Raw genomic sequence first — 25,838 nt, forward strand, 5'->3', positions numbered from 1 at the left:
ATTCTACTGAAGCTTCCTCCAGCATTTTTAAGCCCCTCGGGCATCCGAAGGTAGCAATATGTCCCACTAGGGGTTATGAAGCTGGTTTTCGATTCATCCTCCTTCTTCATCCAGATTTGATGATAGCCTGAATAGCAATCCAGCAAACTCATAAGCTCTGATGAAGCTGCTGCATCGACTAAGGAATCTATCCTTGGCAATGGAAACTCGTCCTTCGGACAGGCCTTATTGAGGTCAGTAAAATCGATACACATTCTCCATTTACCATTGGCCTTCTTCACCATAACAGTGTTAGCCAACCATTCTGGGTATTTTACCTCTCTAATAACTCTGGCACTGAGGAGTCTTTTCACTTCATTCCGAGCACCTTCGGCCTTGTCATCAGACATCTTCCGAAGCCTCTGCTTTCTGGGTCTGAATGATGGATCAACATTGAGCGAGTGCTCAATAACATCCCTGTTAACTCCACAAAGATCATTAGCTGACCAAGCAAAAACATCTTTATTGTTGAACAGAAACCTTATCAAGGTTTTCTCCTGCTCTTCAGACAATTGAGATCCCAATAGCACCTTCTGATCTTCTATATCCTCACATAAGAGCATGGGCTTCGGCTGGTCAGCCGAAGCAGCTTTTTCCCTTCTAAACTTGTATTGCTCACAAGCTTCAGTTCCATCTATATTATGGATTGCTTTTGAGTCTGTCCAATTTCCTTCGTCCCTTCTGGCAGCTTCTTGACTTCCATGAATAGCAATGGGCCCTTGGTCCGAAGGTATCTTCATGCAAAGATAAGCTGGATGCAGAATTGCTTCGAAGGCATTAAGAGTACCACGACCAATGATTGCATTGTAAGGGTATTCCATGTCAACAATATCAAACACAACTTGTTCAGTCCTTGTGTTGTTGATAAATCCGAAGGTCACTGACATTGAGATTTTGCCGAGTGCTACAATCTGCCGTCCTCCGAAGCCGCAAAGGGGATGTGTGGCATCAAGAATTTTATCTTCGGGCTCTTGCATCTGTCTGAAGGCCTTAGCAAATATGATATCAGCTGCACTGCCTGTATCAACCAAAACATTGTGGACCAGAAATCCTTTGATAACACAAGAGATAACCATAGCATCGTTGTGTGGGTAATCCTTGAGTTGAAGATCCTCTTGGGAGAAGGTAATAGGAATGTGAGACCATCTTGACTTGATGAAGGGTCCTTGCACCCCGACGTGCTGTACCCTTCTCTGTGCCTCCTTCTTCTGCTTTTTGTTGGCTGGTTCTGAGCATGAACCGCCTGTTATCGGGAGTACCAGCTTCGGAGCCGAAGCGGCTCCAGCTTGAATGTTGAACGAAGCCATCAGTTCAAAAAAGTGGAAGTGAGTTCACCGGAGGTGGGCGCCAATGTTGGGGACTTGTTCTCAAATGCTCTGCCTTAAGAACAAGACAACATAAAATGTTAAATATCAATGCCCTTCGTCCGCTAAAGCATTATTTCCCCAAGGATTTAATGAACTTCGGACGAAGGTTATAATGGCACAATTACAAAGGTTGTATCTTCGTAATTGAACTTTCAAAGATAATATAAAATAACACAAGACATAAAGCATTAAAGGCAAGTAAATTAGAAGCAAACAACATCATTTGCATATTATATAAACTTAAGATATTCAAATACAATATTTAGGTACATTTATACCTCTTGAAAGCTCTCTTGTGAGTTTTGGTGTTTGGATGACAACTCAATTAAAGGACTAACAAGTGTACTAAGTGTTGAACAGGTGCTTAAGGTAAAGTCTACAAGGTTCAACACAAGTGAACAAATGTGATGGTCCAAGAACTGGATTATGGATACATAATGGACATCACAAGTAAGATGGACATTGCATAAAGTGAGACTCGGGTGCGTAGCTCGGAGACAACTGATCAAGCCAAGGATGGAGGCAAGAAGAGCTTCGAGGTACCAAGTGCACGGGAGAAGGTCAAGGAGGCTGAGGAACCCAAAGCCAAGGGTGAAGAAGGAGGCTTGCAAAGTCAAGGGTGATCGAGTTGAGAACAGCTATGGCACATCAAGGATCACTACATAAGGACGTGACTTACAGCCAATGAGGTAACAGCTGCAGTCATGTGGTGTAAGTCATAAGGCTCAAGATCAAGCTCTAAGGAGGAGATCAAGGTCACTAGAAGGTGAACAAGTGTCAAAACCAGAACTGGAAGCAGCCCAAAAGAGCTAAGTTCACCTTGATCTTTAGTTTGGGTTGTTCCTATGTTTGGAGATGTTCTATGTGACCTTTACAGGATGTTGGAGCCAAGTAATGTCAATCTAGATCAAGTCAAGCCGACTTGATGATTTATGAGTCCAACATCAAAGCTCAAGCATGTGAAATGCTATAGATTTAATGATTAAGATAAGGTATGTTTCTATACGAAGTACATTGGTTTTGTGGACTAATATACTTGTCTAAGTGTTAGAAACAGGAAGAAGAAGAAAAGAAGAGAGGTGCAAAGGGCTTGGCTATGTACAGCCATGGCAGCTCAGTCTGGCACACCGGACTGTCCGGTGGTGCACCGGACAGTGTCTGGTGCGCCAGGCTGAACTCTGGCGAACTGGCCGCTCTCGGGAATTCACCGGTGACGTACGACTATAATTCACCGGACTGTCCGGTGTGCACCGGACTGTCCGGTGAGCCAACGGTCGGCCGGGCCAACGGTCGGCTGCGCGATCTGCGCGGGACACGTGGCCGAGCCAACGGCTAGATGGAGGCACCGGACTGTCCAGTATGCACCGGACATGTCCGGTGCGCCAACGGCTCCAAGACTACCAACGGTCGGCTTCGCTATAAAAGGAAAGAAATCGGGCACCGGACTGTCCGGTGCGCCACCCGACAGAAAGAAAGTATTGCCTTCCAAATGGGATTCCAACGGCTCCTAGGCCCCTTGTGCCTATAAAAGGGACCCCTAGGCGCCTCAAGCATTGTACAAGCGCAGCCAACAAGTATAGACTTCACTCGAATCAATTCTCACTCTCCCTCTTGTGTGTAACTCTATAGTTTGTGTAGAAGGCACAGCTATAAGCCTTAAGAGAGAGGAGAAGTGCTGCTTAGAGCTAGAGCAAGGTCTTGAGCGTATCGTTACTCTGCCGGGGTGCTGCCAAGAAGTTTGTAAGCAGCCGCGGTTCTGTTGTAACCCCACTCAATAGTGAAAGGCTCTATCTGTCATACTGACAGATCTGAGCAAACGGAGGAAGGAGTTGAAATAGACTCCAAGCCCAGGTGTGGCTAACTCCAACGAGGACTAGGCAAGCATTTCAGGCTTGGCCGAACCTCGGGATAAATCCTTGCGTCTGTGTGCTCTGTTCTGTATTGTACTCTGACTCTCTGTCTTACTCGCTTATATGTCTGCACTTCACTACTTACTTGTGGTACTAGCTTTCCTTGAAGTGCAGGATATTCGTAAGACAGGAACTTCAATTCCACTGCAACCTACTCGAAGGGTTATTCACTCCACTGCGATCCTGTCTTCGAGTAGAGTAAGATTTAAGTTTTAAAGTAATAAGTTTTATTCGCCTATTCACCCCCCCTCTAGGCGACATCTAGATCCTGTTCCTGGGCCAAAGGGAGCTTTCAATTGGTATCGGAGCTAGGCCTCTCCAGTGTGGGCTTAGCCGTCCGGAGATAACGATGTCGTCACAAGAGGTAACTGTAGAAATTCTTTTAGGCGATGGCTCTAATTACAAAGCTTGGTCTGTCTCTATTTATAATGCTTTCATGAGTGTTGATTCTGATTTGAGACAAATCTTTAGTAGAAGTATTTTTCCATCTGATATTAGTAAAAATCCCTCTAATGATGAACTAAGATGTTTGTCTCTCAATCACCGTGCTTGCAACATCTTAGTTGAATCTCTTTCTAGAGGTGCTTATTTTGCCATCATGAGTAGTGATAATGATTTATTTGTTGATGCTCATGATTTATGGAATAGGATTAAAGAAAAATATTTTGTGGCCAATTGTACTACTTCTACTCCCTATGTTGCTTGTGGTACTAACCTTTCAAAGGGAGAAGAAAAACGATGGAAACCAAACGATGAATCCACCTCACCGACAGGTTTGTCTTCCACTAGTTATAAATGTCTTATTGCTAACAATGATAGTGGAGACGAAAGCGATGATGAGGAGGAATATGAGGATGATAGCAAGGATGAGTCTTCATCACCACAAGGTACATTTTCCTGTATTGCTTCCAGTAATAATAATGACAGGGAAAATGAGACTGGTGATGTGGAAGAAGAGGAGATTCGCCGGTTCTACACCAATCTCAACAAAGAAGACAAAGTGCTCTTGGTTAAGTTGTTGAGTAGGAACAAGGAACAAGGCGAGACGCTTCTCAGGCTAGAGGAGACTCTCATCAAAACCAACGACAGCCTGGAGAAGATGACCAAAGAACATGAGGAGCTAAAGTGCTCTCATGAAAATTTGGTCCAACGGTATGAATCTATTTTATTTGAGCAAAGAAATAATCATGATGTATTATCTGATGTTGCTCAACTTAAAACTGAGAATTCTATGCTTAAGAGTCAAGTAGAAATGATAAATTTAGAAAAACTTGCTCTAAGTGAAAAATATGATATGCTATCTTATTCTCATAATGAATTAGTTGATGACCATATCATGCTTAATGTTGCTCATGAGGTTGTAATTTTAAACTTAAATTCATGTGAACCTCATTCTCGCACGTGTGCGCATTTGAATTGTATATCATCATGTGCTAACCCCTGTTGCTCAAAAGAAAGCCAATCATTGATTGAGCAACAAGTTTTAGGGTCACAAAAGAAATTCTGTGGGAATAAGAAGCAACGACAACTGAGGAGAAGACGCTTAGCTCAACTCTCTCAAGATATCCACGGGCGCGTGGTGAAGAAGCTTGAGAAAGAAAAAACTGCAGCAAGTGTTAAGCTCAATAAGAAGAATGTTCCCAAAGCTATAAATGAAGAAATCAACATGAACGAGGAAAAAGGTAAAAATTCAATTAGTCATGTTGTTTGTACTAATCATCTCTCCATGTCCTTCAAGCACAAAAAGGGAAGAGGAAAAAGGAGGTGTTTCAAATGCAAGGAGATAGGCCACCTCATCGCATCCTGTCCGTACAAAGACAAGGATGAAGGGACAAAAAGTTGCTTTGGATGCAACAATAAGGACCACATTATCACTTCATGTCCGGTCATGAAGAATCAAGGATGTGCATCCTCCAAGATGACCCTCACCAAGGAAAATGACAAACAGCAAGCGTCATGTCAGGTTGAGCGACGCTTCTGCTACAAGTGTGGTGAGCAGGGTCATATATCAAAGGTATGTTATAAAGGTAAGGTTCCTAAACAAGTAAATTTATCTCAATCTTATTCGCTTAGGAGACCCAAATCATACACTTGTGCTAGATCAGTAATGAGATCACCTAGAACTAGCACAACTGCTATTTGGGTACCAAAGACCCTTTTAGATGAACGTTATGGACCCATCTCGAGATGGGTACCAAACCGTGCCAACTAGACCATGCAGGTGCCTCGAGATGGACTGGAGACCCTGGGAGAGCTTAAGATGGTTAATTCAAACTCTATGCTTAAGCTATCAATTTTAATGTCTATTTATTGACCCAAGGTTGAATTATTGTGCAATACTAATCCCATGTTCATCTCGAGTTAAATAAGTTGTAGATGTCCTTGATCATTATTGGTGAATCAAGCGAAGGACTTTGATGAGAATCTACAACTTGCTCTCTACCCGTGTATCTTAAGTGCATTATTTCTAATCAGCATTGCTTTTAAGTTGGATTGTCGTGCTATACCTATCCTTGGAGTAGTTATGCTTTTGAGATTGCTTGTGTTGAATATCTTTCAATTAATGATCCATGATTTTCAAGATCATAATCATGCTTGCTTAATCGTAACTGTGTGCTTTATAGGGAATATCTCTTGAATCATTCAATGGGTAGCTTTTCATTTGATATATCCATCATGATTAACTCTCTTAGTGTATGTGGATAAACATGTATCTTTTTGTAAGTCATGCTATGTTTTTTTTAATGATTAACCTATGTGCAAGCATGATAGTTTTGTTTAGTCCATGTTCACATGATTACTTTGTCTTGGTACTCTGTGTATACCAAAACAAGAAATCCATGTTGTGTCTCTAATGCACCCTCTCGAGCTATGAAGTGCATGAGCAAAAGGAGCCCTAAATTGGTGACAACAGGTGCTCTCACTACACACTACCTAAAAGAATGAATATCATGGCATTCAGGTAAAAGGCAAAGGTATGGAGAATGGAACTATGCAATTTCATTGAATATCTTGAAGTTCCGTTGATTGTGATCATAGCTATGTTCTTGCCTTTCAATTGGTAGTATCTTGGTTTAGGTAATTTATGCCTTTAAAATGTTGTTTCTTTTGTGCATCTAAGAAACCTTCTTAATCATGACATGCTTAGATATTTCGCTTTATATACATGATTGTGTTGATCTTCAATTGGTATATGCAATGATAGTTAAATATGAAGCATGTACAGGTTGAGTAAATGTTAGACTTCTGTGAGTATTCAATTGGCTTAGGTGTCACTGAGGCGTGCATTGCTGTATTTAGTCAACCTTTCATTTAGCCTTCAATTGGTGTTAAGTGGCGTTTCATTTGATATTCAAATTGGCATCTTTGGGTGATGAAAGTGGTAGAGTATGCCTTGACCAAGGTATGTTGTGATCCCCTCTAGTTCTAAGGAAGCTAGAATGTGCAAAGTGCAAGTCATTCAAATACTTGATGCACAACTTGAGGGGGAGCACACATAACTTGTGTCTTTTGAGACTAACTGTTTCTTGAGCGATCTTGTATAGTCTCTAGGTGGAAAAGAGAAGATAAGCAAGAAATGGAGCAATCTGGACTTGGGTACCTCTGTAAGTCAAGAAATTGGTATCTCAAGTTGTGAGTAAGTGCATATCTTTAGATTGCTCATGCTCTATAATATCTGGTGATAATAGATGCTTAAATATCATGGAGCCATGATAATAAATGAACTTTGCAATTGGTATCTTTAAATTGGTAGCCGTAATAGTTCGCTTCAATTGACATCTTTTGATAATCATGAGATTAGAAGTTTCTTCTTGTGCCCAATACTATAACTTGTTCTAAGTTTGATGCCTTAGCAACAAGAAAAAGTAAGGATAAAGAATCAGGCACAAGTGTGAAGAAGCTCTTGAGAGATTAGATACTTTCAAGATGGGAAGTACACTACAACATGGTAAAGGTACAAAGGGAGTATTAATCTTTTTGTATATATGTATGTTGCCTAAATGTTGATCGGGCATATGCTCAATAAGTAAGGGGGAGTTTTGATAGTCGTTTTCCTCCTTAACACCCTGCTGTCCCTTGACATCATCATATGTTCTTGCTTGAGTATGGTTTTTGGTGTTTGATGTCAAATGGGGAGAGAATTTGTGTATTAAAGCTTATCTCAACCGGAGAGGAAAGCTTATCCTAATGGGTGATGTGTTAGTTTGAGCTTTGCCAAGTGTGATATTCATATGTTTCTTGCAATGTTGCTCATATGGACTAGTGTTTCCGCTGCGATGAATTATTTGGCTTCTATAGTGTAATAGATAGTCATGTGGTTAATGGTGCTTTAAGATTGTCTTAAATTAGTGTCTTAGTTTAAATTGGTATTATTTTGAATGGTGTTTAACTCTGATTATGTGCATTTGTGTGTTATAGCATCATGGTTTGAATCTTGTCTCAATGCTTCTTGCAATGTGCTAAGGTATAGAAATGTTTCGAACTGCCTAAGTATGTGCAAATTGGCGTCTGAGGCCAAAATTAGGTTCTTGAAGTAAGCACATATTTAGGGGGAGCATTCTATAAACTTAGAATTCAAAATTTGTGCTTCAAATCTTATTCTTATGTAAGCTTTAATTGTGTTGCCATCAATCACCAAAAAGGGGGAGATTGAAAGCTCTCTTGTGAGTTTTGGTGTTTGGATGACAACTCAATTAAAGGACTAACAAGTGTACTAAGTGTTGAACAGGTGCTTAAGGTAAAGTCTACAAGGTTCAACACAAGTGAACAAATGTGATGGTCCAAGAACTGGATTATGGATACATAATGGACATCACAAGTAAGATGGACATTGCATAAAGTGAGACTCGGGTGCGTAGCTCGGAGACAACTGATCAAGCCAAGGATGGAGGCAAGAAGAGCTTCGAGGTACCAAGTGCACGGGAGAAGGTCAAGGAGGCTGAGGAACCCAAAGCCAAGGGTGAAGAAGGAGGCTTGCAAAGTCAAGGGTGATCGAGTTGAGAACAGCTATGGCACATCAAGGATCACTACATAAGGACGTGACTTATAGCCAATGAGGTAACAGCTGCAGTCATGTGGTGTAAGTCATAAGGCTCAAGATCAAGCTCTAAGGAGGAGATCAAGGTCACTAGAAGGTGAACAAGTGTCAAAACCAGAACTGGAAGCAGCCCAAAAGAGCTAAGTTCACCTTGATCTTTAGTTTGGGTTGTTCCTATGTTTGGAGATGTTCTATGTGACCTTTACAGGATGTTGGAGCCAAGTAATGTCAATCTAGATCAAGTCAAGCCGACTTGATGATTTATGAGTCCAACATCAAAGCTCAAGCATGTGAAATGCTATAGATTTAATGATTAAGATAAGGTATGTTTCTATACGAAGTACATTGGTTTTGTGGACTAATATACTTGTCTAAGTGTTAGAAACAGGAAGAAGAAGAAAAGAAGAGAGGTGCAAAGGGCTTGGCTATGTACAACCATGGCAGCTCAGTCTGGCACACCGGACTGTCCGGTGGTGCACCGGACAGTGTTCGGTGCGCCAGGCTGAACTCTGGCGAACTGGCCGCTCTCGAGAATTCACCAGCGACGTACGACTATAATTCACCGGACTGTCCGGTGTGCACCGGACTGTCCGGTGAGCCAACGGTCGGCCGGGCCAACGGTCGGCCGCGCGATCTGCGCGGGACACGTGGCCGAGCCAACGGCTAGATGGAGGCACCGGACTGTCCGGTGTGCACCGGACATGTCCGGTGCGCCAACGGCTCCAAGACTGCCAACGGTCGGCTTCGCTATAAAAGGAAAGAAATCGGGCACCGGACAGTGTCCGGTGCGCCACCCGACAGAAAGAAAGTATTGCCTTCCAAATGGGATTCCAACGGCTCCTAGGCCCCTTGTGCCTATAAAAGGGACCCCTAGGCGCCTCAAGCATTGTACAAGCGCAGCCAACAAGTATAGACTTCACTCGAATCAATTCTCACTCTCCCTCTTGTGTGTAACTCTATAGTTTGTGTAGAAGGCACAGCTATAAGCCTTAAGAGAGAGGAGAAGTGCTGCTTAGAGCTAGAGCAAGGTCTTGAGCGTATCGTTACTCTGCCGGGGTGCTGCCAAGAAGTTTGTAAGCAGCCGCGGTTCTGTTGTAACCCCACTCAATAGTGAAAGGCTCTATCTGTCATACTGACAGATCTGAGCAAACGGAGGAAGGAGTTGAAATAGACTCCAAGCCCAGGTGTGGCTAACTCCAACGAGGACTAGGCAAGCATTTCAGGCTTGGCCGAACCTCGGGATAAATCCTTGCGTCTGTGTGCTCTGTTCTGTATTGTACTCTGACTCTCTGTCTTACTCGCTTATATATCTGCACTTCACTACTTACTTGTGGTACTAGCTTTCCTTGAAGTGCAGGATATTCGTAAGATAGGAACTTCAATTCCACTGCAACCTACTCGAAGGGTTATTCACTCCACTGCGATCCTGTCTTCGAGTAGAGTAAGATTTAAGTTTTAAAGTAATAAGTTTTATTCGCCTATTCACCCCCCCTCTAGGCGACATCTAGATCCTGTTCCCAGGCCAAAGGGAGCTTTCACCTCTGCCTTGGCAAAGAATAATTTCCGAGTGATGTGGTTGCAATTATATGAATGCGTGAACAGTAAAGGAATACTGTTCACTATTTATAGGCACAGGACACATCCTGTGAACAATTACAATCATACCCCTCATAAAAGTTTACAACAGCGACTCAAACTCTTATGGACTAAAAGGTTATTCTATCTTTAAGTCGGTTTGTAATTCCGAAGCTTCATGAACGACACCCTTCGGCATCACGTACAGACAGCTTCGGTCGAAGCTGTTTCTTCCTGCAGGACCTTCGGCGACGAAGCATGGTCCCAACACACATTGACATCTGACATCACTTTTTGAGAGACCACCAGCAAAAGGGAGATATCGAAGTGTTTCATGTTAGCACCGAGAACCAGCTAGCCGATATCTTTACCAAGCCTCTAGATGAGTCGACCTTTTGCAAGCTGCGTAGTGAGCTAAATGTCTTAGATTCGCGGAACCTGGATTGACTTATAGCATACATGTGTTTTATGCCTTGATCATGTTCCTTAATGCATTTTGTTGTTTATTTATGGTGTTCAAGTTGTACAAGCACTCCCCGGACCTCACAAGTCCATTTGCGAGTGATGCACATATTTAGGGGGAGATGTGCTACAACTTGACCCTTTGAGACTAACTGTGTGCTTGAGTTTGCTTAATTTAGTCTCAAAGGGAGGTTTGAACGTGAAAAGGTGGACTTGGACCATGCAAGACTTCCACTGCACTCCGATGAGAGAGTAACTCACTCCAAGTTCATCTATGTACTCTTATTGTCTTTTTACTCTTAGTTGAAAAGTTTGGTGAGGCAATGGGGTTAAAGGGCCAAAATTGATCCCGTTTTGGTGCTTGATGCCAAAGGGGAAGAAAATAAGGCCAAAGCAAGAAATGGATCAGCTACCACTTGAAAATTTTGAAAATAGTAGAGTTAGAGTTTTTGTGTGTCAAAATACTCTTGTGTGTCTCTTATTGTCAAAACATTGGTCTCTTGTGGGGAGAAGGCTTGATTATGGAAAAAAGGGTGTGTCTCTTATTGTCAAAACATTGGTCTCTTGTGGGGAGAAGGCTTGATTATGGAAAAACGGGGGAGTTTTTGAATCTTTGATCAATTTCTCTTGAAATATCTCTCTTTATGTTTCAACAAGTGTGTTTGACTTAGAGATAGGAAATTGAGGTTGATTTGCAAAAACAAACCAAGTGGTGGCAAAGAATGATCCATATATGCCAAATTTGAATCAAAACAATTTTGAGTTCTCATTTGTATTGATGTTGCACTTCCTTTAGTTGCTTTTTATTGTGTTGGCATAAATCACCAAAAAGGGGGAGATTGAAAGGGAAATGTGCCCTTGGGCCATTTCTAAGTATTTTGGTGATTGAGTGCCAACACAAGTGGACTTATGTTAATCTATGCAAAGTGATGGACAAAGTGCAAATCAAGTAAAAAGGTATGCTTCTAAGACTTAGTACATTGTTTTGGAGACTAATGTATTGTGTCCAAGTGCTGGAAACAGGAGAAATCAAGTTGGAAAAGAGATGGCTTTGTTTAGCCAAAGACAACTCGGTCTGGGTGCACCGGACAGTGTCTGGTGCGCCAGGCCGGCGTCTGTCAATTGGCTGCTCTCGTGAAGCAATTAACGGCGTACGACTATAAATCACCGGACTGTCCGGTGGTGCACCGGACTGTCCGGTGAGTCAACAGTCGGTCGGGCCAACGGTCGGCCGCAGAATCCGCGTGCGACGCGTGGCAAGCACCAACGGTCGGCTTCGCCAAAGAAGGAAAGAAATCCGCACCGGACAGTGTCCAGTGGTGCACCAGACAGTGTCCGGTGCGCCAGGCGACAGAAGGCAAGAATTGCCTTCTTGAAATGCTCTCAACGGCTCCTAGCTGTCTTGGGGCTATAAAAGGGACCCCTAGGCGCATGGAGGAGCAGACCAAGCATTCCTTGAGCATTGTTGATCACTCACACTTCATTCTTGCGCACTTGTTCGACATTCTTAGTTATTTGAGCTCCGTTCTAGTGAGAACCTCGAGATATTGTCTTGAGCTCAAGTTTTGGTCTTGTGTGTGCGTATTTGCTGTGGCTTTGAGTGTGTTGCTTTCCTCCCTTACTCTTGTGCTTCATATTGATTCTTATTGTAAGGGCGAGAGACTCCAAGTTGTGGAGATTCCTCGCAAACGGGAAAAGAGTAAAGTAAAGAAGAACACTGTGGTATTCAAGTTGATCATTGGATCACTTGAGAGGAGTTGAGTGCAACTCTCGTCCGTTGGGACGCCACAACGTGGAGTAGACAAGTTTTGTACTTGGCCGAACCAGGGGATAAATCCTCGTGTCTCTTGTGCTTGTCCTTACTGTGTCTATTATGTTTCACAAGAACTCTCCTCTCTAATCACTTGATTTCATTGTTCTAACTCTTAATCAAGTTTGTGGTGTTAAGTTTTAAGTTTTACAGTATCACCTATTCACCCCCCCTCTAGGTGCTCTCACAATCCGCATGGTGGATAATCCCGTTGAGCATAGCCGCACTAAACACATAGCCCTTCGGTATCACTTTTTGAGGGATCACCAACAAAAGGGGGATATCGAGATTGCTTATATTAACACCAAAGAACAATTAGCCGATTTCTTTACCAAGCCATTAGATGAGCAAACTTTTACCAAACTTAGTCATGAGCTAAATATTCTTGATTCTAGGAATTTTGATTGAAATTTTGCACACATAACTCCTTTATATACCTTTGATCATCTCTCTTTCATGTGCTATGACTAATATGGTTTCAAGAGCATTTCATGCTAAGTCATAGATTGAAAGGGAATTGGAGTCTTCGGCGAAGACAAGGCTTCCACTCCACTCCATCGAATTATTCATCCTTCGCCGTCGCTCCGCACCGCTCTCCAATTTGGTAAAATCTTCACTCATGTATTATCTGCCAAAGGGAGAGAAAGTGAAAGGGCTTATATTTCACTCACAAGTATCCGTTTTTGGCGATTCATGCCAAAGGGGGAGAAAGTATTAGCCCAAAGCAAAAGGACCGCACCACCACCAATTTCAAAAATTTAGTCTTTCAATTTGTATTTAAAGAAGTGTTTTCAAATTGGTATCTTATTTTAATAAAATTTTCAAATTGGTATAACCCCTTTCAAAATTAATATCTAAAACCCTCTTAAACACTAAGAGGAGGATTTTATTAAGGGGGAGTTTTGTTTAGTCAAAGGATAAGCATTTGAAACAGGGGGAGAAAATTTCAAATCTTGAAAATGCTTCTCAAAATCTTATTCATTTACCTTTGACTATTTGCAAAAAGACTTTGAAAAGAATTTACAAAAGAACTTGCAAAAACAAAACAAGTGGTGCAAGTGTGGTCCAAAATTTTAATATGAAGAAAGCATCCATGCATATCTTATGAGAATATAGATTAGTTTCATTCCAAGCAATCTTTGCACTTACCTTATGCAAACTAGTTCAATTCTGCACTCTTATATTTGCTTTGGTTTGTGTTGGCATCAATCACCAAAAAGGGGGAGATTGAAAGGGAAATAGGCTTACACCTTTTCCTAATTGATTTTGGTGGTTGAATTGCCCAACACAAATAATTGGACTAACTAGTTTGCTCTAGATTATAAGTTTTACAGGTGCCAAAGGTTCACAACAAACCAATAAAAAGACCAAGAAAGGTTTCAAACAAAGAGAGCAAAAGACAACCCAAAGGCAGCTCTGGTCTGGCGCACCGGACTGTCCGGTGCACCACCGGATAGTGTCCGGTGCACCAGGGAACCCAACTCTGAACTTGCCACCTTCGGGAATTCTGGGAGCCACTCCGCTATAATTCACCGGACTGTCCGGTGTGCCAGCGGAGGAACGGCTACACAGCGCCAACGGTCGTCTGCAACGAACAGTAAATGCGCTACAGTGCGCGCCTGCGCGCGCAGAAGTCAGAGCAGGCGCCAGAAGGCGCACCGGACAGTGAACAGTGACTGTCCGGTGCACCACCGGACTGTCCGGTAGCCCAGCTGTCAGAAGCTCCAACGGTCAGAACCCAACGCCCGGGTGACGTGGCTGGCGCACCGGACTGTCCGGTGCGCCATGCGACAGCAGCCTCCACCAACAGCTCTTTTGGTGGTTGGGGCTGTAAATACCCCCCAACCACCACACTTCAATGCATCCAAGTTTTCAGTTTTCAAACCTCATACAAGAGCTATAGCATTCAATACAAGACACAAACAAGAGATCAAATCCTCTCCCAAGTCCAAAGATCATTCCAATCAAATAGTGACTAGTGAGAGAGACAATTGTGTTCTTTTGAGCTCTTGCGCTTGGATTGCTTTTCTTCTTCCTTCTTTCTTGTTTCCAACTCAATTGTAATCAAGGCAAGAGACACCAATTGTGTGGTGGTCCTTGTGGGGACTTAGTGTCCCGATTGATTGAGAAGAGAAGCTCACTCGGTCTAGGTGACCGTTTGAGAGAGGGAAAGGGTTGAAAGAGACCCGGTCTTTGTGACCACCTCAACGGGGAGTAGGTTTGCAAGAACCGAACCTCGGTAAAACAAATCACCGTGTCATCCGCCTTATTTGCTTGTGATTTGTTTTCACCCTCTCTTTCGGACTCGATTATATTTCTAACGCTAACCCCGGCTTGTAGGTGTGCTTAAACTTTATAAATTTCATATTTGTCTATTCACCCCCCTCTAGGCAATTTTCAGGAACCGAACCTCGATAAAACAAATCATCGTGTCTACTCGCTTTGATTCTCGCTTGATTTGTTTGCCCTCTTTCCTCTCTCTAACGTTTCCTTGCTAGTATTGATTTGAGTTTGCTCCCATACGTCATTTGCATCCTTTGAGCAACTCTTAGCAAGAGAAACAATCTTTCGGACTTGAATTTAATTCTAACGCTAACCCCAGACCTAGTGTGTGTTTAAAGTTTATAAATTTCAGGTTTCGCCTATCCACCCCCTTCTAGGCGACTTTCAATAATGACCTTCCAACCATATGGTTCTTAGTGAGGTATGCCCTTTCAAATCCAGATCTTTTCAACACTTTCATGTACAAGTTGATTGGTGAACTAGTATGCATCTTTTGAAATGTTCAAGTCGTAGACCTAAACAAATTTTGGGTTTTCACAAATCTTTCATTTCGAACTCAGATTTTAAGTATGATTAGACTTCTTTAATTTCTCCATGTGTTCCAATGATGTTTAAGTCATTGACATAAGTGTGATTATACATAATCCATTCGGGAATCGTATATAAATACACATGGACAATGTTCGCTATTTGTGTAGCCTTTCTTGCTTAGAAAGTCACTCAAACGTTTATACCATATATTCTTAAATGTATCATAGATAATATGTCTAGAATTAATGCCCTCCATCACAAAAAAGAATAAATTCCTTGGGCCCCCTTCAATTGAGTATCGACATAAGGCTTAATTATAATCACATCCTAAGACAATTTTAAGTGAATAGTTAAAATAGTACACCATGAACAACAAAAGCACGCTCAACCAATCTTCGCTTGACGACTCAGTCCTTTCTTAAGAAAAACCAAACCACTCGCACCTAGGTCTTTTGAAAATCCCTATAATTTCACTAGGACCATGTGACATTAAATATGGAATATTTTGTTCTTTATTAGTAAACAAGAGGTACAAACTCTGTTGTTGGGGATTTCACCTTAGGCAAACATAATCTCTGATACTTTAGAGTTGGCTAACAACATTCTTTGTTTCACATTCGCTTCCAGGATCAAATTCATTTTGAATAAAGCAATAAAAGTGATAAGAAGATCATATGAATGTCAAAGTTGTTCAATCATCATCATTTTACGCTCAAAAGCTTCACCAACAAAGACACAATACAGAGTCTTAGGACATGAAGTTTCACCTATGATGACTTTTTATGAAGTCTCAAGACCTATGAAGCTTGACCAAGAAATACCAAATCTTCGTACAATCAAGTGAAGCCATGATAGAGTCTTTGTCATAAGCGAACATATGTTTGCGAAGACTGATCACCAACAAGGATTCAAGTACTGCTTGTTGGTCGGCGCTGCGAGCACTAGGGTGCTAGATCCGGCGGCCAGTGGAGGAAGTCTGCACGCCTGCTGCCTGCTCCTTGCAGTGATATCTTGCATTGGTACTGCAATATGGAACACCACCATTAGCATTGTCATACTGCTTTAAGAAAACATAAAGGAGCAGAGAGGATCTGAGGAGCATAGCACAGAAGGGAGCTTTGAGCAGACATACCTTCACGGGGTGACTTACCGTCACATCTAGCCGTCGAGCTAAGCCTCCGCTACCGTCCTTGAGCTAAGCCTTCCCATATTGGTCCCTGTGTCCGAGCTAAGCCTTCCCACATTGGTCCATGTGTCCTGTGATGGAGGAAGAGGCTACACGTGGCTACCGTCCTTGAGCTAGGCACATGGGGTTTCCTCCATCACAGGACACATGGACCAATGTGGGAAGGCCGCGCTGAGGGGGGGACCCGTGCCGCCAGACAAAGGCGGGATGAGCGGAACTGTCAGCGCGGAGTTAAGGGGAGGGTGACAGCGAGGTTTCCGATGGGGATGAAAGTCGAGAGGACGAGCGACGACGGTGGAAGGGGGTGGAGGGGCGGTACCTTGCGGGCACCACCGAGGGGGTAAGAGGGAGGGAATCACAGCACACCCTGGTGATCAGTGGGGCGCGGAGCTCCAGCCCACAGAATGGCGGTAGCTCACCCTGCGCTACCCCAAGTCCCGCAGGCGAGGCGTATGTGGTTCCCAGATCTCATCATAGGGAGAGCGCGGAGCGAGGTTCCGAGGGCGAGGATGGCGCGCTGGGGGACTGGGATGGGGAACACACGGTGGGGACATGGGCAGTGGGACGACGCAGGAGAGTGTGGATGACAACGCTAAATTATTAATAGAGTAGTATAAATACAACTCTCGGCTGATTGGCAAGCAACTCACCGGCTGAGTCAGCTTCAATCTCACCTGTGACCTGTACACTCCCAGATCAGACGGTTCACGTACGACGGTTGGCAACACTCACAACCACCGCACCGCACACCGCAGCCCAAGTTCTCCTCTGCATCTGAAATATCTTGCCACCTGACGCGACAGCGACAAGATCCAAGAACTCGCTCGCGCGCACGGACAGGGCCGGAACCCAGGGATCGAGACTGAACAGCAGTCCGAGACGCCATGAACGTGGAGGAGGAGGTCGGGAGGCTCAAGGAGGAGATCCATAGGCTCGGCCAGCAGCAGCCCGATGGCTCTTACAAGGTACCCCTTCCATGCTCTAAACTCTCCCCTCCGGCCTCCGGAGCCGCCGCAGATCTGAGCCATCCGCGTCGCCGCATTTCCTTTTCCTGTGCTGTGCTGCCATCTCCAGGATGGCCCGCGCCAGAATTCCTCCCCTTCTCTCGATGCTTAGTGTGCAATGTGCAGTATGATCTGCACAGACCAGTCTCCGGCATGAAGCTGCGATGGGCGATCGAGTCGAGAAGCCGTTGCCGACTCGACGGACTTTGAGAGATCATCTTGTGGCTGCCGCTGATGGGTAGTATTTAGCAGGGTCTTTCTGAAATGGGAAGACATTTATTCTAGCAGCCTGGTGGATGCTCGAAACGATATCTGCGGTGCAGATCCCCTAAGCTGTGCGCCTCTCGCAGTTACTTAGTCAGCCAGTGGACATTGCTGTGAGGATTGGCGCCGAACCGATGATATTGCAACTGAAAGATGACCCTTTCAGTCGTTTGCATTGTAGGTAGCATTTTGTGTCGGTTGTGGTGGGATGACCACCATAAGCTTATGATTTCGTAGATTATCCCCTATTCTATGGAACCGATCGAATGCGAAAATCTTTTAAAAAAGCATGAATAAATGGAAACTCTGTTTAAATTGACCTACTTGCCCCAGTTAAATGTTGGCCTGTGTCCATATATGTCATATTCGTAATGAAGATGTCCAATGTCGTTGTGGGAAGAAGAGTGCAAACAGATCAACGACATCGAGTTCTTTCATACCGCAGATGTTTGTGTCGTTGACCACTATGGATCCTGTTTATTCGAGAATACAGAATACTCTCCAAACTCAGTAGAGTTATCCCATCTTGGTTATTTTGGTTACTGGTCTAATTTTTTTCTTGCTTCAAGTACCATGGAATTAATATTCCTTATGTTTAATCGTGTCTTACCTTCTATTGATTTTCTGTGTATTTTTCCTAGTTATTGGTTTCCATGTTTGTTGTGTCTTAATCATGTTGAGGCTCCAAAGTGCATATGATAGCTTAGAAGGGCTTGTCGCTGTGATTCTCCTTCGATTCATCTTGAATGAATTCAAGGTCTATTATTTTTACTATTTAAGATTTGGCTTGTTCTTTTCATGTTTTGTACGACAAATTTGAACTTCGCAAATCCGAATCTTGGCTCATTTATTAGTCCATCGCCCTATGTGATCTTTAGCCCCTGATTCTAGCCAAAAGTCGTCAACAATGAAAAGGATGAATGGATACATAAACAGATGTAGTTCCTGTTCCTGGAACCATCACTGTACTGTGAGCTTTTGAATCTTAAATCGTGACACTACTTTCATGGGAGGTTGCTAGCCTGCTATGACCTGCTTAGTGCAGACCTTGCTTTGCTAAAAGAGTCTCACCATTCTTAGCTGCACGTCTGTATCCTATAGACACCACTTTCTTTAAAGAGTCTACAAGTGATGTTGTAAATGTTATAACACTATATCATATGATGTTACAGTGTAAAATTATAGTATACATGTTATGGATTTTATTGTTTCTGCACTATACCTTGTGAATGTGCACAGAGAACATCAATACTACGTTACTGAACTATTGGTTCGCAGGTCAAGTTTGGCGTCCTCTTCAACGACGACCGGTGTGCAAATATCTTTGAAGCACTAGTTGGCACCTTGAGGGCCGCCAAGAAGAGGAAGATCTTGACCTACGAAGGCGAGCTGCTTCTGCAAGGTGTCCATGACAACGTGGAGATAACCCTGTTGCCCCCACCTGCAGTTGCTGCCGCTTGAAGCGAAGAGCACCACCAAGTTCTCGATTCCATACAACTCGTATGCTTGTATTCTGCCGTGCCTATATTAGATTCTCTCGAACCATTTGGTGTTCCTTGAAAACTGCTATCGTGTGATATATGAAATTGTGGTGCTCAAGAAATTGCCTTGCTTGCATATGGTTGTGTTGCTTAATAAATTCAATGCTGGTATAGCATTCGTGTCATGAGACATGAAAACAGCAGACTGGAGTTAATGGCCGCGGGTTATTGACGTCTTCCATACTGGATGATTTTCTTCCCAACAAAGGCTAGTTTGGAAACCTTAATTTTTCAATTGATTTCTATTTTTCCATGGGAAAATGAACTAATTTCCCTAGGAAAAATAAAAATCCCATGAAAAATTGGGGTTCCCAAACTAGCCCTAAGTTTCTTTTTAGTTCCGTCACTCTTCCCATTTTCCTTTATATTTTTTTTATGGATCCTCGTCGACATTTACTTCCCTCACCAGCACCTGTTGTCACCCTGATCAATACAGGCCAAGTTAACAAGCAGATTTTTAAAAAGGGGATTTTAAATCCGTGCCCGTAGTTCAGCAGTAATACTCAGTTTTGTCCCTTGAGTAAAAATGCTCCATCCGATCCTGGATACACCGCATAAGGTCATTTATCCAAAAAAATTAATATCGTGCGAAAAAAATGTTTTAGTCAAATATATTATAAATAGAAATTTATCCAACATTTCTTTTCACATAGCTATTGTAGGGGTGAAGCGGGTTGAGTGGCATAATTTATCAACTTTACTCGCATCTATTCCTGCGGGTTGAGTGGCATAATTTATCAATTTTACTCGCATCTATTCCTTTGGGTCATTCGAAGGACAAATTCTTATGAGTACCGCCCGAAATAGAGTTTTCTCAGTCCAGTCAATGTACCACATTTTAATGAATACTCTCATTTTAACCCATAATATATTGCTTCGGAAACTAAAACTCTCTCTCAAAATTAAAATTTTCTTGTGGTACTTAGGGAGAGGAGTTACTCTCACTAAAGTCAATTTAGCTAAACATAGGTGGACAGGTAGTATGAAATGATGTTTTTTAATCAGAATGAGACTATTCAACATATTAATTGATTGTTACCTTATCAGGAATATTTGGAGTATTATTTACCTTGCTTTAAATATTGAGAGACCCATCAATGTTAATCATATAATTGAGAATTGGGCTACTAATAAGGGAATAACACATCGGAAAAACTTCTAATTGGAGTGGTGGCAATGTTTTGGTCTATTTGGTTGTGCCGCAATGATATAACCTTTAATTTTAAACCAATACCATCAATTTTGCAGGTTCTTTTCAGGGGGATGTATTGGCTCAGACTCTGGAGATTATTGCAGAAACAAAAAGCTCACCAAGAGATTTTTATGGTATGTCAATCCTTAGATACGATATCAATGGAGATCTTTGTAAAACATGGATGGAGGTCTAATGCTAGATTAAAGGACGTTTGATTCGAGGACAAGTTCTTTTCAAGAATGTTCTTTTTTAATTACGCATGTTTTATTAATTTTCAAACTATAATACCGTATGTAGGAAACTACGAAAGGCTGAAACATTTTTTGTTTCTATTATAAAAAAAATACTAGAGAGGACCAAAACTGAGCATTACTGTTAAACTAGGGTCAGAGATTAAAAAATGCATTTTAAAGATTATATATGTATATATTCGTTTTCATGCATTTTCTTACTGGCAACTTAAATTATCAGCGTTTATTCGTTTTCATGCATTTTTCTTACTTACTGTCAACTTAAATTATCAGTGTTTATGTGTGGTAGCATAAGCTACATATCTCTAAGTCTGTGTCCAGCAAGAGTATATGGTCCTGAACGCTAGATGTTATATAACGTGTCTTAGCTTCTCCTAGCCCTCCAACAGTATGCAATAAAATTTAGCGCTTGTCCGCGGCATCCTAAATAATATAGACGGGGAGACCTCTATTTAAGGATGGTAATGAGTTCTAAATTTTATACTATAAAATTTAAGAATCAAATCAGATTAGAATCAGACTTTATTTCTATTTTTAACTAAAATTATTTAAGGAATCAAATAGATTGTGAAAAAACATTTAGATTATGATCCATTACCGCCCCTACCTCTATGACTACATCTGAAATAAGAAGTTATGAGCAGTTAAGTAACGTTGTACTGGTGTCACACCTAGGGGTGATAATGAGCCCTTAATTTTACACTATAAAATTTAAGGATGAGATCGAACTAAAATCAGACTCTATTTCTATTTATTTTTAAACTAAAATTAGTTAAAGACTCAAATAAATTGTGAAGAGACATTTGAATCGTGATCCATTATCAACATTACGACATCTGCCTATCTAGTAATTAATAAATGTGTTGTCGGTCGTCTATCCGAGATGCAAATATATAACAACAATCCAAATATCAACTTAAGAGGAAAGAAATCAGAACAAGAGCTGAACTTGAGAGCAATGAGGTGAGGACATGGAAAAGCGCTTCCTTCGAAAAAAGAGGTTGCCACACGAACCGTTTTAGCTTGCAAATTTAAGGGTGGGAGGCATTAGGAAAATGTTTCTTTGCTATCATGACATATTTTGTGCCGGCAGCAGCAGCAATACACAATGGGATGACATGATATCTTGTCTGAGAGAGAGTATTAAAGAAAGGTGATCATGGAGGTCATGTATATATTTGTTCATAGCTAAACACAATTTCACCTTTTGTTTCTAAAACTAGTTAAGAAAGATGATCAAACAAGAAAATGAAAAACCAAGCTAATGATTTTGCTAACGTGTTCATATTTGTAAGCAAGAATAATTATATCTGTATAGACATCTTGATATATGATATGAGGTAACAATTCATCTTCCAAAGACAAGTTGCCAGTGACAACCTTCTTAGTTCATAATTTTATTTTGATTTTTTAAAAGTATGTTCTCGCTTCAAACAATTTGACTGTTGTAAATGCTTGTTAACTAGAGAAGTTGAATCGGTGTTTTAAATAACATGCTATAGCATTTAGCAAAGAAATATGCTCAGACGTTGTAGCATGTTATATTTAGTATTCCCTCCGTTCTAATTTATAATTTACTGCGATATCGAATAGCATATAATATATTTTAAGTATGACTTTGATTTTTTTTGTTTTTTTGCAAAAATAAAATAAAATAAAACGAGCACGTTAAACTTGACAAAAAAGTCAAACGAATTATAAATTGGGAAGGAGGGAGTACAACATTGTTAGATTGCCTCCAACGGTTTGTGTAAAATAGGGACATAGAACTGTAAATGATATTGTTTGACATTGGTTGTAGGGTAAAGTTTAAAATAGAGAATGCGATAAAGAATCTGTCGAAGATAGTCTTATGTGGCGACACTTGCTTTATCTGCTATGGCGCCGCTATAGTTTATCTATTTATTTAAAACATTGAGTTCAAACGATAAAAGAGAGTTATTTTACTAGAACACTGCGTTTGGGAACAGTGGATTTTTTAATCTGATTCTGCACACTACTCAAGCAAATGCAGCACAAAGTTGATATTTGGGATTCTCCCTTACAGCAAACCAGGGTAGAAAAACCAAAACGTTTGGGGAACAAAACAGATAATATATTTCATTATATAATTTGTAGGTAATCAAACGTCAGAAACTCTATTTGACTAAGGGATTCCTATTTTTTCAATGGAAATTAAACTAATTTCACTTGGGAAAATGAACACCCCTTAGAAAAATAGGTTCCCAACTAGCCCTAAGTGCACTTTTATTTAGCAACATTAGGTCCTCTTGGTATTATTGTATATGCATCTTTGTTCTTTTTCTACAAAAATATTAGGCTTTATAGGTAATATATATCTATATTTACTCTATTAAGAATCTAATGCGGCATCTGATGCTAGACCTGCCCCACGCGCCCCAACTGGTTCTCCCGCTCCACCGTTCCGTGCAGCTACTGCGCTTGCACAACACCCGATCTCGCTCTCGCAGCTACCACACTGCGCAAAAAAGTGCTGAGTGAGCACTCGAACCCATACTCCATACTCCAGAAATTTAGGGCTAACCACCAGATCACTCATAACTTAGTATTTATAAATAAACATTAATTATATTTGAATAAATATCTCAATACCTATTTATATGATATAAAAAACTATAGCAAACCACGAGCAACTGGCTAGTTAGGTATATTGCTCGAACAATGAAAATACAATTAAGTATGTATGTTTGCACCTATTGAAGCTTTATTGTGTAGATGAAATTTAACATCGTCTAGAGCACATAAACAATTGTTTATGCCATTGTAGTGACTAAGGGCATATTTGGCATTCAATCTTAACTGAAATCTAGATTCGAATAATGCATGTGCTAGCATAGAATGACTTGTGTAATACACGTTGTTGTGTTTGACATACAACATTCACACGGCATGGCTGCAAACACACGCTTTTGTTTGGTGGGATGTAGACCTAGTTGGTTCGCATTACTTAGAGAAGAATTATTGGCTTTGATTTAGGGCTAAACACTAGGGGGTATCATTTGTCGGTGCTCTCTGCGGCGGCGCAACCGGTCCGCGGCTCTGGACCGGATGGTTCGTGACTTTGTTGTAGGAGTAGCTCCTTCCCTGCGTCGCTTCGGACGGTTCATGCTCTAGGTTGGACGACCCGAGATGGCGCAGAGCCTTTTTCTTCCTCACAGATACCTAGATCTTGCCCCCTGGGAGAGAGATCTTAGGGTTCTCTGGGGTCGACAGGCCACACGGGGTGTCCCTAGACGGTAGACGATGTAGAGTCGCCTAGGGATTAAGAAGGTGGTAGTGGTTGAGTCTAGGATAAAACCGATCTTGCCCCCGAGAGAGAACTCGTCAGGGTAAGATCCTAGGGTCGTCTTGGGATCGGTAGGCCACCCAAGATGGCTCTAGATGACGTAGAGTCGAATAGAGGTTGTAAGGAAAATAGACCCCTGGCCATTTGGCTAAATGAGTTTTGGTGTTTGATGATTAACACAACCTGTGAACTAATGTGTTTGCTAGTGTTTATGTTTATAGTTCACAGGATGCGAAGAGGATTGGACTAAGACACTGAGGATGCAACACCTCAAATGAAGACATAAAAAGAGCTTAGAAGTCCTAGACTCAAGACCAAAGGAGCCCAAGAACAAAATACAGAAGACCTAGAAGATGGGCTGTCAGCTGGCACACCGGTGGCACACAGTTGGCTCACCGGTGGCACACATTTGGCGCACAGGACAGCCAATAGAGTTTCCACGAGAGGAGGCACCGGACTGTCCAGTGTGCACCGGACAATCACTGTTCACTGTTCGGTGCACGTAATGGCTAGCTGTCAGAACTAGCCATTGGCTGCACACCGTTGGCACACATTTGGCTCACCGGTGGCACACCGTTGGCTGACAGGACTGTCCGATGTGCCACCCTTACAGCAGTCTGCTTTTCAACGGCTAGTTGAGTTGGGGCCTATATATACTTCACCCAACCAGCCATTTGAAGGTGTGGGAGCCCAAGCGACATACCAAGGCATATTGTAGACATTTCCAAGTGCTCAAACACCCAAGTGCTTAATAAAATCACTCGGTGATTAGCGTAGGTGCTTTGTGAAGTGTTTAGGTTAGTTAGACCGCATTAGCGCTTGCTCTAGGTGAACCCTAGTTAGTTGATTGAGTTTTGTAAAACCACACAACCCCTCGGCTCTTGCGCGAGCCATTGTAATTGTACAGAGTGGGGCAAGAGCCTTGCGAGACCATGACAACCGCGTTTGTGTCACGGTTGCCACCGTGTACCAGAGGGAACGAGGCTCGCGGCGTTTCGGCCGGAAGCTCGATAGTGGAGACGGCAGGGAGCGTCCGAGAAGAGCCGGAAGCGGAGCACCACTTGCACGTGGAGAAGGCCCGCAGCTCTCTACAGAGTTACTCGACCGAGGTGCTTGGCCCTCGCGTGGGCTTCCCTTGGCGTAGGGGCACCAACGAGGATTAGTCGGGACCTTGCGTGGTTCTGGATACCTCAGTGAAAATACCGACATCATCCACGAGAGTTTGCATCTCTACCTTGCTCTTTAACTTCCCCATTTATATTAAGCATTTAAGTTTCAATCTTGTCTTTATGCTTATATATTATAGATTGAAACTTAGCCATTACGGTAGAGATAGCAACACTTAGACAAAACCTAGTTTGCACATTCTAATTTGATTATTTGCATAGGTTTTGCTCTAGGGATTTATTTGTGGCCTAGTTTAGTAAAAGCTTTAGAAGTTCTAATTCACCCCCTCTTAAGCGTCACCGTTTCCTACAGAGGTGAAGATAATGCCCTGGGCCGGTTGAAGCGTCCCAATCCTCTGGGACTCAAATGTGATACAATTACTAGTCCCAGGAGGCTAGTAAACACATTTATACATCAGATGATTCCAAATCTGCTTAAACGAGATAAACCTATAAAGGTGGCGATCAACTTTAAGAGTTGGTCCACAACTCGGGACATATCATCAGAGTGGGGCTGAAGCAGCCCGATATATGCAGCGAAGCAAATCAGCGGTCCAACAGCCACAGGCAAGGTTGGGAACAGTCGTAACTCTTACCCGATCTCCTTTTTCTGAAAAACAACAAATAAGCAAGGGTGAGTACAAACGTACTCAGCAGCCCACCTTCACGCGCGGAATGAGGAAATCAGATATAATGCATGGAATATGTGGAGCTCAGGATATTTTGCAGAAATAGCAATATTTTATGTAGGGTTGTTTTGAAAAACATTTTGTATTTTTGCAAAGCGCATCCTCTCCAAAAGGAGCAGGAAGTTTTTCAGTATTATAACAAAATCCCCTGGACTAAACCATCCAGGTATCTCAGCAGTTTCCCACTGGTTTTCATTTTCAACAACAGCTACTGGACTTC

General features: G+C 42.2%; 1 protein-coding gene across 1 annotated transcript; it reads left to right on the top strand.

Moving 5' to 3' along the window:
• The first annotated feature begins 16,845 nt into the window (after positions 1–16,845).
• On the top strand, positions 16,846–19,065 carry LOC100279366 (uncharacterized). The gene is made up of 2 exons (NM_001351785.1): positions 16,846–17,166; positions 18,748–19,065. The coding sequence occupies exons 1-2, from the start codon at positions 17,086–17,088 to the stop codon at positions 18,928–18,930; spliced, it is 264 nt and encodes an 87-aa protein (NP_001338714.1). The 5' UTR covers positions 16,846–17,085; the 3' UTR covers positions 18,931–19,065.
• Positions 19,066–25,838: the final 6,773 nt, after the last annotated feature.

Source organism: Zea mays, chromosome 1 (genome assembly GCF_902167145.1).
Source record: "Zea mays cultivar B73 chromosome 1, Zm-B73-REFERENCE-NAM-5.0, whole genome shotgun sequence".
NCBI lineage: Eukaryota > Viridiplantae > Streptophyta > Magnoliopsida > Poales > Poaceae > Zea > Zea mays.